The sequence below is a fragment of the Mytilus edulis genome, chromosome 14, assembly GCF_963676685.1.
Source record: "Mytilus edulis chromosome 14, xbMytEdul2.2, whole genome shotgun sequence".
In the NCBI taxonomy this organism is placed as follows: domain Eukaryota; kingdom Metazoa; phylum Mollusca; class Bivalvia; order Mytilida; family Mytilidae; genus Mytilus; species Mytilus edulis.
Window position 1 is genome coordinate 62,554,582 of NC_092357.1, and position 15,783 is coordinate 62,570,364.

The 15,783-nt window shown below is 31.9% G+C and overlaps 1 protein-coding gene across 10 annotated transcripts in view; it reads left to right on the forward strand.

The window, feature by feature from the left end:
* The window catches only part of LOC139502837 (mitogen-activated protein kinase kinase kinase 2-like), a 51,243-nt gene extending 37,424 nt beyond the window's left edge, over positions 1-13,819 (forward strand). For 5 of the 10 annotated variants that reach the window (XM_071292457.1, XM_071292464.1, XM_071292456.1 and 2 more), the window contains exons 5-16: positions 519-624; positions 1,498-1,674; positions 2,263-2,394; positions 2,941-3,026; positions 3,847-3,929; positions 4,929-5,228; positions 6,059-6,076; positions 7,374-7,522; positions 8,838-8,963; positions 10,434-10,563; positions 11,064-11,238; positions 12,338-13,819. In XM_071292457.1, the coding sequence (XP_071148558.1) occupies positions 519-624; positions 1,498-1,674; positions 2,263-2,394; positions 2,941-3,026; positions 3,847-3,929; positions 4,929-5,228; positions 6,059-6,076; positions 7,374-7,522; positions 8,838-8,963; positions 10,434-10,563; positions 11,064-11,238; positions 12,338-12,575 (1,720 nt within the window). In that variant the 3' untranslated portion in view covers positions 12,576-13,819. The remainder of the gene's footprint in view (positions 1-518; positions 625-1,497; positions 1,675-2,262; positions 2,395-2,940; positions 3,027-3,846; positions 3,930-4,928; positions 5,229-6,058; positions 6,077-7,373; positions 7,523-8,837; positions 8,964-10,433; positions 10,564-11,063; positions 11,239-12,337) is intronic. The other 5 variants (XM_071292466.1, XM_071292461.1, XM_071292460.1 and 2 more) reach the window with 1 other exon arrangement.
* The last annotated feature ends 1,964 nt before the right edge of the window (positions 13,820-15,783 follow it).

Sequence of the window (15,783 nt, forward strand, 5' to 3'; positions counted from 1 at the left end):
ATCTATAAAAATACAAAAAATGTACAAAAAATTTTGAATGCACAGTATGTGTAAGAAGAAATAATTATGGTCAATGGTTGTGGAGAAAAGAAAAGTCATGTCACCATTCTTGAAAATGTCACCCATCACCTCTTTTGTATAGTATATTAACACAATGTTGACTGCTATACCTTGTAGATGACAGGTACATTAAGGGTAAACCTTGACCATCTTTCTTTCTGTTTTTCCTGAGCCTGAGTGAAGGCATTCATGTCCTCATACATGATCTTATGTCAGTTTGTTTTGTTCACACATAGTTGTTGTCAAATTGCTTTGCATCAATGAGAAAGCAACCTCCCAAGCTCCAATCGAAAATAACCTATTAAAAAAACCATAGCAATTAATACTAGTCATGCTAGTCGTGCTGAGTAGATAGATGGTCTTTTATTTGATATGTTAAAATATCAAACTTGACTTGAATTTTACCTTCAATAATGTGGAAATTGTTTACATGACTAAATATCTGTTTTGTTTTTCAGGAGTATCAACATACACAGACCACTGACATACAGCCACCTTAGAATGAAAGTATCAGAGATGTACACTATGGATTTAATGATATTCTTTACACAGGCAAATGGAGAGGTGAAATTTTATAGAACACATTTATTGATAAAAGAGTTATTTCCCTTTACTAAAGTTATCTCCCTTTACACAGGTTATCTCCCTTAATTGTTATTTTTGTTTTGTTGGTTGACAATGCTTATTGATAACAATAGCATTTGACTAAAAATTGTTTGTCTAGTGTTTACTAAACTTATATAGGCAAGTTATTAGATATATAAGAAGATATGGTATGAGTGCCAAACAGATGTCTCTCCATCCAACATTGTCCAAGTCATGATCTGTAAAAAGTAAACCATTACAGGTCATATAGTACGGTCATCCACATGAATCCTCAGCTCAAACTGATCAGAAAGCTATAAAGGGCCCCAAAATGACTAGTGTAAAACAATTCAAACAGGAAAACCAACAATCTACTTTCCTATATAAAAAACGAGAAACCCTTATGATTTTATGAACCACATCTGAACAAAAGGCAACCACTGAACAACATGTTCCTGACATAGGACTTGAGCAAACAAATACAGCAGGGTTTGAGTGTTTCAACAGGCGCGGACCTTTGTTTTAACCTGAAACAGTTATGTAACATTACAACACAGAAAGACTATAAAATATCAATAGAAATGGCTTAACTAGTTATACACTGCTGCATAAATATGTTAGTACAGTGAAACCTGTTTATACGGAACCTCTACAGGACTTAAGGTTTTGTTTGGTTTTGGTCTATGTTTGGTTTTATCAGGTTCACAACACATACAATTTGATATGACGGTGCTTAAGAACATGTTTGGTTTAGACGGGTTTTCAGTTTATGCAGGATTCGGTTTAGTCAGGTTTCACTGTATTTTCAATATGTTTTTAGTATAAATATGTAAGATTTTTCTTCATTTGAAGGTACACATACCAATTACAAATCAAAAAGAATTAGATGCAGCCATTGATCTAGTGGACAAGAATGAGAAAATCACAAGTCTTCGGCTATTCCTGTCTCCTCCCGCTGGCTGTGGTTATACCAATGTCAGAAAACATCAGTCCAAAGATTCAACCAGTGAGAGTGGATTTGGTACAATGGTTAGTACAGGCAGTCTTAAAATGCCATTGATTATTTCATTTGAATAAATATAACAAACAGCAACATTATGGTTTTCGAAAATTATGTCCATTAATTGTTGAAATGAATTTGAAGTTTAGAGTTGTGAAAATTGACCATGCAGTCCTGTTTCAGCTTTTGGTACTTTAAACTCAAAAATTGTGATGTTTTTATTATTGTGAAAAATTTATCAAGGTTAAAATCGCAATAATTTAAACTCACGTTTTTTGTTTTTATTTAAAGAATTAAACAGGATTTTTCTCAATAAAAAAAATGATGAATTTGCCATTACCACACTCTAACTATACCTTGCCACAACCAAATGTTATGGACACACAATACAATTTACCATCAAACACAGATGAAAAATTAATTTGAGTTGCGTCACTCTTACCTTCTGGAGTTCTGGCCTTTAACAAATGGAAAAATTGCTGAATATAGAAGTAGGGGCAAGACATCTGTGTCCCACTGACACATACTTTATTTTTTTAAACTTCACAATTTTTTATATGCTTATCATGCTTATTGTGAAAAAAATGATATATGATTAATTTGTGGTTTTTTTTCAGTCTTCCAAACATTCTGACTACAGAGAATCACCTAGCCCACCCCCTGGACACCTGCCACATGGAATATCCCATAGTGTTTCACGTACCTCTGTTAACAGTGAGGGAGAGTTCATTCCTGAGGAAGGGGATGAGGTAAGATAGCTCTTGGTTTTAATCATGTCAGAGATTTTTGCATGTGTATAATGAGGGTCAAACTGTTTAGCTTCATAGGGCTTCTCCAAGTGAAGTTATTGGTAATTTTTTCTGCAGCATGTATGTACTGAAAAAATAAACTGATAGAAGAAATTTGAAATATCAACATGATTGATACCATTCAATAGATTGTTCTCTTCATGTTCATTTAGTTGAAATGAATAAAATCCCTTAAACATGTTTAAAAAGGAGAATTATTTCTCAATTTCTGTGCCAAAAGAGGGATGAAAGATATCAAAGAGAAATTCAAACTCATAGTTCAAAAATGAACTGACAATGCCATTGCTATTAAAGAAAAAGACTAACAGACAAATAATAGTACACAAGACACAACATAGAAAACTAAAGACTGGTATTCTCCATGTCAACAGAAATCCTGACATGGTCAAACGTTTTAGTCAATGATTCAATTTTCTTACTCAAGCATATATACCAGTACAACTAATACTAACCAATAATGGAAATTTTAATTGATGATTTTTGTAGGGTGTCTATCATAGTCCAGAAGGATCAGGGAAAATGACCGGTAGTATCTCATCACTGGACAGTGGAAGTTATGCTAGTAGTAGTCAGTAAGTATATCTGTGATAGATACAGAAACTTTTATTGGAGTTTTCATTTAATTTACTTTGAAGATGGATAGTATCCACAAAATTAAACTTAATGGAAAGTTAACCTATTGATAGTGTTACTTTATCTAACTGGAAACTAAAATAGTTTATCCCTAAGAGATCATTTAAGAAATGTGGTAAATTAATTATGTTTCTACAGTATATTCATACAGCAATGACATTATTTACTATCAAACTGTTCATAAAAAATCATTTATAAAAGGGATCTGATAATAGAATATCTCAAAGAGAAGGATGGAATACATCATGGCCATGGCAAAAAAAAAAAATATCTTGGAATTTTGCAATTGACTTGATTTTGTTTGAATCTGAAAGATTTTAAAAGAAAAGAAAATTGTGAATTTTATTTAGATATTTATGCATCAGTCAACACCAGAAAAAAAAGAAAAAAAAGAAAAAAAAAGTGATTTTTTTGTTGCTTGCAATGATATATTCTTTAAAGTATATTAAGGTGGTACCCAACACTTTCACTAAAATTAATTTGACAAAAATATAAAAAATTTCAAAACATTTGAACCAACCATTTTATCAGAAAAATTACAGTGGTTATATAGGAGTTTGACAAACTACTTTTGATCGTTGAGAAGTTTATTATTCCCTTAAAAACACAACGTAATTAAAGCGTTTAGCTGATTTTACAGAGTTATCTCCCTGTAGTGTTAGGTACCATATTAAACAAATTATGTGATATCCTATGTCAAATGGTATTTTGTGGAAAATTTATAGATAAATGAAAAATATACATACTTTTTTTTTACAGTGGTGACACATACCCATTTAGAATAAGAGCTGGTTCACGGAGAAGTGTATTAACTGATGCATCATCCAAAGATGAAACAGGGGGTATGTTGTAAGATGTTATTTGTGATAAAATTGAGAATGGAAATGGGAATGTGTCAAAAAGACAACAACCCAACCATAGAGAAGACAATATCAAAAGGTCACCAACAGGTCTTCAATACAGCGAGAAATTACCGCACCCAGAGGCGTCCTTCAGCTGGCCCCTAAACAAATATATACTAGTTCAGTGATAATGAATGCCATACTAATTTCCAAATTGTACACAAGAAACTAAAATTAAAATAATACAAGACTAACAAAGGCCAGAGGCTCCTGACTTGGAACAATACGCACACTATGAACGTTTGATTGGAGTAAATTATTCTAAACAAAACATTTTAAAATTGCAGAAGAGGTAGTCTGCTATTTTGAAAGTTATTACCAATGAACGTTTGATTGGAGTAAATTATTCTAAACAAAACATTTTGAAATTGCAGAAGAGGTAGCCTGCTATTTTGAAAGTTATTGCCAATGAAAGGTTGACTGGAGTAAATTATTCTAAACAAAACATTTTAAAATTGCAGAAGAGGTAGCCTGCTATTTTGAAAGTTATTGCCAATGAAAGGTTAATTGGAGTAAATTATTCTAAACAAAACATTTTAAAATTGCAGAAGAGGTAGTCTGCTATTTTGAAAGTTATTACCAATGAACGTTTGATTGGAGTAAATTATTCTAAACAAAACATTTTGAAATTGCAGAAGAGGTAGCCTGCTATTTTGAAAGTTATTGCCAATGAAAGGTTGACTGGAGTAAATTATTCTAAACAAAACATTTTAAAATTGCAGAAGAGGTAGCCTGCTATTTTGAAAGTTATTGCCAACGAAAGCTTGATTGGAGTAAATTATTCTCAACAAAACATTTTAAAATTGCAGAAGAGGTAGCCTGCTATGTTGCAAGTTATTGCTAATGTCATTAACTGATTTCCAACCTTATTCAATCAAAAGTGCCATTACATTTCATATTGCATGAGACATAAGAATTTTATAATGTTTTTTTTTTTAGATGGCAAAGTATGGTTTGATACATTTCCACGGAATTACAATGTAAATACACATAACACTCATGACATTGAAGGCCACAGAACATTCCCACGTGCCAGTAATATAGTACAGAGACGGCCTGAGTTGGGGAGCACACTTTTATCCCGTGGGAGTTCCGGTGCTCTCAGCAATAGTAGTAGCAGCAGTGGATTCCCTCCCGATCCAGACATGGACTCTCCGGAGGGCCGACTCAGTCTAAAGAGAAATAGTGATATAGATAGCCCTGTGTTCAATCCTGTATCAGATTTAGCCTTCTCTAAATGTAAGTAAAGAAAAATGGTAAAAGGAATATATCTTAGTATTTTGAATATTATCTGGACCAAAATTGCCATGATTATTAACAATGACCTGGTTGTTTGGGACTTTTTATCCAGACAATTTTTGTGACGAAGCTTCTCTTAAACAAAGGTTCTATAAAAGGAGATTGATCACCTATCATGACTTTGGATACTAATTACATTGATATAAACCATAAAAAATAACCATTTAAAGAACTCTGTTTCCAAGGAGTAATTAATTTTTGGCTGAACACATTAAACTGGCTTTATAGTACTTGAAAAGGGCGGATACACATTTTTAAAAGCCTAATCTAGGATAAAAGGGGAAGGGAGAGGGCTCCTACCATATGTTTCCATTCAAAAGCATTGATCATCAAAATATAAGGTGGTTCCTTTTATACAGTTATATGCAGGGGGCCATCATCTGTGTCCCATGGACATATTTTCCATTTATTTTAGTATACCATACAGGCTTTATTCAATGAAGATGTAGTGGGATTGAAATTTAGAAAAGCTTTTTTTCTAATCAGGTGCTAAGGGCGATCTTGCAGTTAGGTGAGAGTTGTGGTGTTTAAGACCTCAATTTGACTTTGAGGTGAAGAAAGGCAATAACAGCTGTTCCTTGCTTTTTGTTATTGTGTGTGTTTATGTGTAGTTATTTCTTTTCTCTTTTATTGATTAATGTCTTTGTCAGATAATAAAAAAAGAAATAAATAGTAAGATAAATTAACAAATGAGAAATTTGTTAGCCTGAAACTGAAAAAAACTTTGATGAAAATTTTTTTTATATAAATTTTGATGCCAACTGTTTAAGGTCTTACACCGGACAAGCGTATGTATAATTATTTATCCCATTATAAATGTACTCTAATTCAATTGTAATTATGTTGTGTGCTGTGTAGTTAATGGTAACCTATCTATAATGTGTATTGGACACACATATATATGTACACACATGTAAGTGGGATGAACACATGACATTTAAAATTTAATCCTAACTTGGAACATTTTGTACATGTTGTATTCAGTTTTTATCATGCTTGCAAATGATGTTATTTTGTTCACTGAAGTCACTCTGTAGAGGTTCTTTGGTTCTTTGTGACATATTTATCAGTAATCATTTTACATTAAGGGCTTGACTTTTTTTATATGTTTAAACATACATAATTTTCAAGATGGTTTCTAATCTTAATCATATATTCAACATATATACAGATGTTTAGGTGTAATATTTTCTTTAAATATTCCAGATTTTAAAAAATTTAAATTTTAGAAATTAACTTGCATGAATATACTTGTACTCCAAGTAAATCTAGATTTAAAAAGCTGTTTACAATAAGTGTGTTCAACACAAATTTGGATGTTTGTTTATGCATTGCAATTAGAAAATCCAAAAACAGATTGACAACTGCAAATTTGAAAATTATTTTGACATTTGAACAATGAACAAAAATGTGAGATAAACGATTATGGTTTCAGGTAAATATGCATACAGATAGATGTTTCAGATATCAGAATGCGAGTTATTAATGTAGTACTCGACTCACATTATTTGCATTTATAAAAATCTCTTAATTACTCTGAATTAACAGTTTAATATTTTTTCTACTTAACCCCAGTATTCTGTACTTCAACACTACCAATATTGTGGTCAGGAAGTGTCCAATTTATCTGCAACACTTGAGTCTACCTTGTAACAAACTTTGGAAGCAAACTTTTAAACCACTCTTATACTAAATATACCTTCAAAAAGGAAGAGCTCTTCACCTGCTAAATATAAATTGTGTGTCAATGTTGATTTAGTATACTTGTTTGTGTTATACTTAGAGCAGCTTTTAAAATAAATGCATTTTGCTTATAAAGAAATTCTATGAAACAATGTTAAAAATATCAAACATCAATAGCTTTATTTTCAAAAATATAATAGAAATAAAATGTTTAGAATAAAACAGAAAAAAACCTCTTTGTAAATGAAAATGTTTGAAAAGAAGCCTTAATAAAAGCTCTAATAATGATAATCAAATTTTGGGAGTATTTTCTTCAGTACGTATACAGTGATATTGAGACACAGATATAATAGTAAAATTTAAAATAAATTAAAATAAAAGAAATATAATTATTTATTTCAGCTCCCCGTGCTCCAGTAAACTGGCAGATGGGTAAACTGTTAGGCAGTGGAGCTTTTGGAGAAGTATACCTGTGTTATGACAGGGATACAGGTCGAGAACTGGCAGTTAAACAAGTCACTCTTACAAGCATGAATGCTGAAGCTTCTAAAGTAAGTATAGATAAGTAAGAAGATGTGGTATGAATGCCAATGAGACAACTCCCCATCCAAGTCACTATTTGTAAAATATAATTTTTATAGATTAATGTATGGTCTTCAACAAGGAGCTTTGGCTCACACTGAACAGCAAGCTATAAAGGGCCTCTAAAATGAGTAGTATTCAACCATTCAAATGGCCTGGAAAACCAACGGTCTAATCTATATTAAACAAGAAGCACGAAACACTTATGAACCACATCAACAAACAGCAATTACTGAACATCAGGTCCCTTGGAAGCACCATGGAAAAGTTCATCAAATACAATTGTAAGGGACCTAAGTACAATGCACATTAAGAAAATTTCCCTTCTAGTTTTGATTGAAAGACTTAGCAACATGAATCCAATGAAAAAAATAGGGATATATCTCAGGTTTGCTGCAAGAGCTGGTAGATCCTACACCACAATTTGTTCCTGTTTTGCTGCTCATGGAAACCAATCTGCACCGTTAGCCACTAGTCTGATTTTAAGCAGATCAGTGCCTAACAGATTAGTAGTCACTTCTCCTATTTTAATTGGACTTGTATATTTTTGCAAAATTTTGTTTTGACACAAAAGAAAAATAATGGAAATTTGGTCTTTGGACTAGTAGTTGAAAAAGATTTCAGTGCAGGCTATGAAAGTTCATATTGAATTAAAATATAAAAAAGAAGATGTGGTATGATTGCCAATGAGAAAACTATCCACAAAAGACCAAAATGAAACAGACATTAACAACTATAGGTCACCGTACAGTCTTCAACAATGAGCAAAGCTATTAAAAGTCCCATTCAAAAACAAGAGGACCTATCAAATCATAATTGCATCCATAAAATCATAAACCGTCAAATACTGTTGATTCATTTATTTTTTCGTGGGTATCAAGTTCCGTGGATTGAGTAATATTTACTTTTTCGTGGATATTTCATTTCCTGGTTTTGCCATCTCTGCATACAAAGTTTATAGAAAAATTGTATTTTGTTGAACATTTGAAGAGGGGCGTAAAGGGGGGTATCTGCACGGAAGAACGCGAAATGAAATTACCATTTCACGATAAACGAACAATTAAAAATGTCTTGCACGTTGATATTCTTACTGATTTTACGAAACACGGTGAATAACGAACCTTTTTCACGGCTGCACGTGAAATGAAAATGGCAAAACACATTGCACGAAAATAACCCTTTACCACCCTCTTTGAATTTGTGGTTGAACTCTTCCCACGTAAATTAGTATCCAACTAATGATAATATTGAATCTATAGTATAACAGTGTGTTTGTATTTTTAGGAAGTGCGAGCGTTGGAGAATGAAATACAATTATTACGGAATTTCCAACATGAGAGAATTGTATCTTATTTTGGTTGTCAACAGGGTAAAACTAGCTTATCTATATTCATGGAATACTTATCTGGGGTGAGTATATATATAATCATTGATATTAACATTAGATGACACTAAACTTACTGGATAATTCAGTCGTTATATTCAGCTGATCTATTATTACTTCATTAAAACCTGTGCATAGACAATGATAAATCTTCAATCAACTATTCAGAATTAGCTCAGGATTTATATATATATATATCAATAAAATTGAGCTGAATAAGCATTGGTCACCTCTTCTAAAGGGCACCAATCAAAATGCAGGATTCGTGAAGTGTTTTTATTGTTTTTTGAATTCAGTCTCTCGCAAGTAGGAGAAAGTGATTACTGGGAAGGAATATTGTGGTTCCTACTAAATTGACAATATGAAAATATGATAATGCCAATGAGACAACAATCTACTATAAATTAAAAGATGTTGATGTATTCAACTATCGGCCATTTATCTTACTCCAACAATGGGCAAAACGTATACTGTCAAGTTACTTTTAAAGGCCAGACAATTCTAATGAGAAAACTAATTGTCCTCAATTATGATTTTAAAAAACAACTAACAGAAAAACAAATATGACCTCATCAAACAAGAATTTCTTAATTACAATCTCTTAATTAGGAACTTTTTGTAAAATGTACGGCAAATGTTTTTGTAGATTATGAATCATATATATTTATTATACACTTAGTAGTAAATACAGATAAATGGTATGTGTAATACAATCAATGGCAAGCGTGCTGTATCAGCCACCCGTGATGATATCGATATCTCGGTTGCAAAAGCTTTATCACACCTTTAATCTGTATGATGTCACGTCATAATTGCAGTCACAGTTGCAAAGGCTTTATCAAACCTATAATCTGTATGACGTCATGTCAAACCTATAATCTGTATGAATGTTAGTTCAAACCTTATCTGTATGACGTCATGTCACATAAAAAACATCTACTTGAGGTATATGTATATATTAAAGTGTATATGATATGGCTTTTTCAATATCACACACTGTATCAACCCTCAACCAATATAATCCCTCGAGCAGAGCTCGGGTTGGGCCAAAATTAAAAATATGTTTGTTTCCCCTCTCCCCACCCTGGTCAAAAATAAGCCCCCAGGTCAAAAAATTATTTTCCACAAAAAAAACCATTCATGTGACCATTCTATGACAATCACATCCAGTTAAAAAAAAAAAAAAAGAACCTGCCTTCCTGGTCTGTTTACAAAGGGTAGACCCGGGGGAGGGGAAACAGACATTCTTTTAAATGTGGCCTTGATACGGATGCGATATTGAAAACGCCCTATGATATTCTTTATATTTCAAGATGTTATCTTCTGCATATATGCATGTATAAAGATGTTGAAAAAAATTTATATTCATTTCTTTAAAAAAAGTATTATAGGCAAAAGCCACATATGGAGTAAAAGAGTGAACATTGTTTAGCTTTTATTTTATTTACATCTTTGTTTTCGTAATGTGGATATTAAGTGGATTTTTATCTTTTCAGGGTTCATTGAAAGATTTACTTAACAAATATGGGGCATTAACCGAAGGGGTTTGTCGCAAATATACTCGCCAAGTGTTAGAAGGGCTGGCCTTTCTTCACAAAAATGTTATTGTGCATCGAGATATTAAAGGTAATTAAGAAAAGATATACAGACGTCATTGTAATGCATTCCTGATGCTGGATTTGTTTAGTGCATATGTTAAGGAACGTTTAATAAATTATTGAAAAAGCATATTATGGTATGATAAAAAAAATAGAAGTTGAAGATGGACAAATCTGCCATTTAAAAAGAAAAAAAAGAGGCAAACAAAAATTAACGCTCAAAAGAATACCTCTAGTGCTTCATATATTTTAGCACCTGTTTTTATATTTGAATAAATCGCCGCAATATAGCCTTGTTGTGCTAATGCGGCATAAAGCAACAACAATCAATCAATATATTTGAATAAATGTGTAGACAAAACATTTTCAATGATAAAAAAAGGAAGAAAAACAACTCTCACAAAACTCGGCAAAAAAGAAAAACCAACAAAAGATATAAACAAATTTGAAAGTTTTAAATAGAAATGCTTTGTTATGCTATGTTAATTTCATGACAATTATTAGAATGATATTCTGTTTTTCTTTTAGCTGCTAATATTTTACGTGACAGTGAAGGCAATGTTAAATTAGGAGATTTTGGTTCTTCTAAACGTTTACAGACAATTTGTAGCATAGCAGGACTAAAAACTGTTGTAGGTACTCCATACTGGATGGCTCCAGAAGTTATCAATGGAGAGGGATACGGCAGAAAAGCTGACATTTGGTAAATTATTTTTCTTGAACACAAAGTTTAATAAAAGCACAAAATTCATGAATCACAGCACAACATTTTGTCATTTTTATGGGAACATGCCTAACAATCTAAATGTCAAATTATCCAATAAACTTGAGTATTTGAAAGAAGCCATATTTTATAGAAAAGGACAAGACAGTCAAATGAATATAAGCAGTGTTTTTCACTAACTAACACAAAGAAAAAGATTTTTTACATGTAACAAAATGAATTAAAGATATTGGACGTACACCAATGATTCTTTCAACAACCCAACAATGCGAAATAACCAAGAGCTTAGGGAAAAAACACAATATTCTAATTGAAATTAAAAGTGCCAGATATTTTTAAAAAGAGAATGGAAATGGGGAATGTGCCAAAGAGACAACAACCTGACTATAGAGCAGACAACAGCAGAAGGTCACCAACAGGTCTTCAATGCAATGAGAAATTCTCGCACCCGGAGGCGTCCTTCAGCTGGCCCCTAGCTTAGGTTATACAACTAGTTGTATCAAACACAACCTCTCATAGTCAAAAGTCTCAAGGCTAACTTTTCTATGGTACCACCATTCCAAAGAATTAAACAACATAAAAAAAGACTATATGATAGTATGGACAATAAGTGGCTACAGTTTTAATGAAAATCAAAAAGGCAATAAACAATTTGCATGAATTATGAATTTGAGATATGCCATTAAAGAGTTATGGAATTTTATTCTCTGAAAAAGTGACAGGCGTATCATGAGCTCATGGCACAGCAATTTTATGATGGGCATTATATTTAATACCAATTATCATTATTATGTGCATTTATCTACAGCACTTACAATAATGCTAGCAAGACAAAGATTTGTTTGGCTTGTTTGCTTTGTTTGTATCAATGTTTGCTCAACCATTGTAATTAAGATTTATATAGTAAACAAACTGTTACTCCCCCTCTCCATTGAATTTAGGTGTCAATCTTAATTACAATGCCTGAGCAAACAACCAAACAAAGTTTGCAATCAAGGCATTTAAACTCTTGGTTTGCATGTTTTATTATTTTAACTGTAACACTAATTTTCACTATGATCTCTATATATTTTTCCAGGAGTTTAGGTTGTACTATAGTAGAAATGTTAACTCAAAGACCTCCTTATGCAGATTATGAATCCATGGCAGCCATTTATAAAATCGCCACAGAAGATCATCCTCAATATAAACTCCCTAGTAACACGTCAAAAGAATGTGTACTATTACTGTCCTTGACTTTTAAGAAAAACGTTAAAGATCGGCCAACTGCAGAAGACTTATTACGGCATCGATTTGTGGTCAGTGGGCCGACGTGATCTATATGTTTATCAAATTAATGACAAATATCGAACAAAACCACCAAAAGTCTTTCAGATTGATTTGAACAAGGGAGATAACCACAATGTAAATTGTTTGTGTTGTCAAGGGAGATAATCGCAATGAAAATTGTTTGTGTCGTCCATATTGAGGTTGCTTTGTACAAAACGATAGGCCAGTGTACTTAGACAATTTAGAAATTTCCATTGTAGACCTATGTATTAATAAAACTACATAGAATCTATAAAACATTTTGGAAGTTGAGAAAAGATATTATACAAGTCTGTGAAAGTTTGGAAAAGAAAGATATGAAATGTTTACAAATCTGTCAAAGTTTTCAAAAGAAAGATACAAAATGATTACTTGAAGTATTTCAACATTCAAAACTCATCTGAAAAAAAAACAAACTTTTGTAATATGGATATATTCGTAACTATTAGTTTCTAAGTGAACAAGTTGTGTTGTGTTGAGTTGAAGAATGTGTGATGATCAACTTGGTAATCTAGAAATAAAGGATTTGAATACATATTTTAAAGAACAGATTATTTAAAAGAAGAGGATAGTAGAAGACCATGACAGAAATCAAAAACTATAGCTACAAGATCAAAGTTGAAATGGAAAGTTAATAAGTTATAATTACTGTTAATTCAGAAATTATTGTGAGGTTTAAATTATTGCTGAAAATGCGACAGAGTTGTAAAAGCAAAATTTTAAACTCTCAAATATATTTTATATGAGTTCAACAGGATTTTTCTCAAAATCGTAAAAAAATAAAATTGCATTTAAGTCTAAAATGACAAAATCGCAATAACAAATGCACTCAATAATTTCTGAATTTACAGTAACTAAAGCGCTGTTTTTCAAAAGTGTATTTAAGAATAATAATTTTACCACACTTTGAAAAAATGGTTATATTTTGTTATTTTATTGAACAGAAAAAGTATACTACTTATAAAAAAAGGTACTAGTTTTAAGGCACCAGATGATAATGGTGATAGAACATGCCATAAATAAAGATATGAATGGGGAATAGGTTATACAGGGGAAACTTGATTTTTCAGTAAGAATAGGTTATATAGAGAAAACTTGATTTTTCAGTAAGAATAGGTTATATAGAGAAAACTCGATTTTTCAGTAAGAGTAGGTAGGCAAATTTGTTTTTTTCAGTAAGGGAAAAAAATTGAAGGATAGAATTTGTTAAAATTAAAAAGAGAGAATTGCTTTTCTTAAAAACATCCAAAAATATCGAATAACAAAGAAAAGGGGAAGGGGGGGGGGTTTATTACAAATCCTCAAAACACAGATAGTCTAATTGAATTTAGTATAATCATCTGACTTTGATTTTACCAGGATATTTTATTAAAATTTTAAATGAAATTAACCACATTAAGTAAGCAACAATCAATGAAGCCTTGGTATATATATATATATATAGCATGTGTTATTTTGAATAAAGGTGATTGCTATGCCAGCTTTTAATTAATTACCTCAAAACCTTAATGATCTTCACTTAAACATATCAAGATCATAGAAAACATAAATTGCTTTGTTAATTCACTGTAATATTGCAAATTCAGATCTTCAAAGATTATTTTTTGAGATTTTCAAAAACATTTCCATTTAAAAAAAAGTCAGAAAATTGCTCTCAATGCACTGCAATATTGCAAATTCAGATCATGAAAGATTATTTTTTGAGATTTTCAATAGCATTTTCTTTAATAAAAAACATTTTAAAAGCATTTTTCCTCTCAAATTTGTAATCCAGATACAAGGTATGAACATGAGGCTGAAAGGTGCATTTTTCTGTTTTCATAGTTCTAAAATTAACATGGAAATAAACATTTCTTTCATAAAAACATTCACATAACAGGCCAAACTAACATTTTGAAAAGCCTATTCAAATGGCTGGAAAGGCTAAACCTCAAAGACACGCATTTTAACATGTAATTATGCATATATGAAAATCAAGGCTAGATTTATGACAATTGTTAGCCAGAATATTGATGAATAACAGCTCGTTTGCAAAGAAAGATGATTTTACTTCAGGTGGTACCCAACACCTTGACTTAAATTAATTTGGCTCGTTTATTTTTATACCCCCGCTTTAAAAAAGGGGGGGTATACTGTTTTACCTCTGTCTGTCCGTCCGTCAGTCCGTCCATCAGTCTGTCAGTCCGTCAGTCCGTCAGTCCGTCCGTCAGTCAGTCCGTCCCATGAAACTTTCGTCACATTTTTCTCAGGAACTACACATCCACCCTTTCTGTAATTTGGTATCAACATTTATATATGTCAGCCATACCGTGTGATGCGTTTTCAGATTCATCACTTGACAACTTCCTGTTTACCGAACACTTGTCTGATTTTACACATGATAGCCAAGTTGAAATTTTTCGTCACATTTTTCTCAGGAACTACAATACAAGGATTTCTGAAATTTGGTTTCAGGATTTATATAAGTCAGCTATACCGTGTGATGCGTTTTCAGATTCATCACTCGACAACTTCCTGTTTACCGAACACTTGTATGAATTTACACATGATAGCCAAGTTGAAAATTTTCGTCACATTTTTCTCAGGAACTACAATACAAGGATTTCTGAAATTTGGTTTCAGGATTTATATAAGTCAGCTATACCGTGTGATGCGTTTTCAGATTCATCACTCAACAACTTCCTGTTTACCGAACACTTGTATGATTTTACACATGATAACCAAGTTAAAAATTTTCGTCACATTTTTCTCAGGAACTACAATACAAGGATTTCTGAAATTTGGTTTCAGGATTTATATAAGTCAGCTATACCGTGTGATGCGTTTTCAGATTCATCACTCGACAACTTCCTGTTTACCGAACAATTGTATGATTTTACACATGATAACCAAGTTAAAAATTTTCGTCACATTTTTCTCAGGAACTACAATACAAGGATTTCTGAAATTTGGTTTCAGGATTTTTATAAGTCAGCTATACCGTGTGATGCGTTTTCAGATTCATCACTCGACAACTTCCTGTTTACCGAACACTTGCATATTTTTACACTATTAATATTATCCACTTGCGGCGGGGGTATCATCAGTGAGCAGTAGCTCGCAGTTTCACTTGTTTATAAAGTTTTGACAAAATGTTTTAATTGATCCTTTGACAAAAATATATATTTTTTTTTAATTTGAACCAACATGACCAACCACTTTATAAGAAAGATTTTA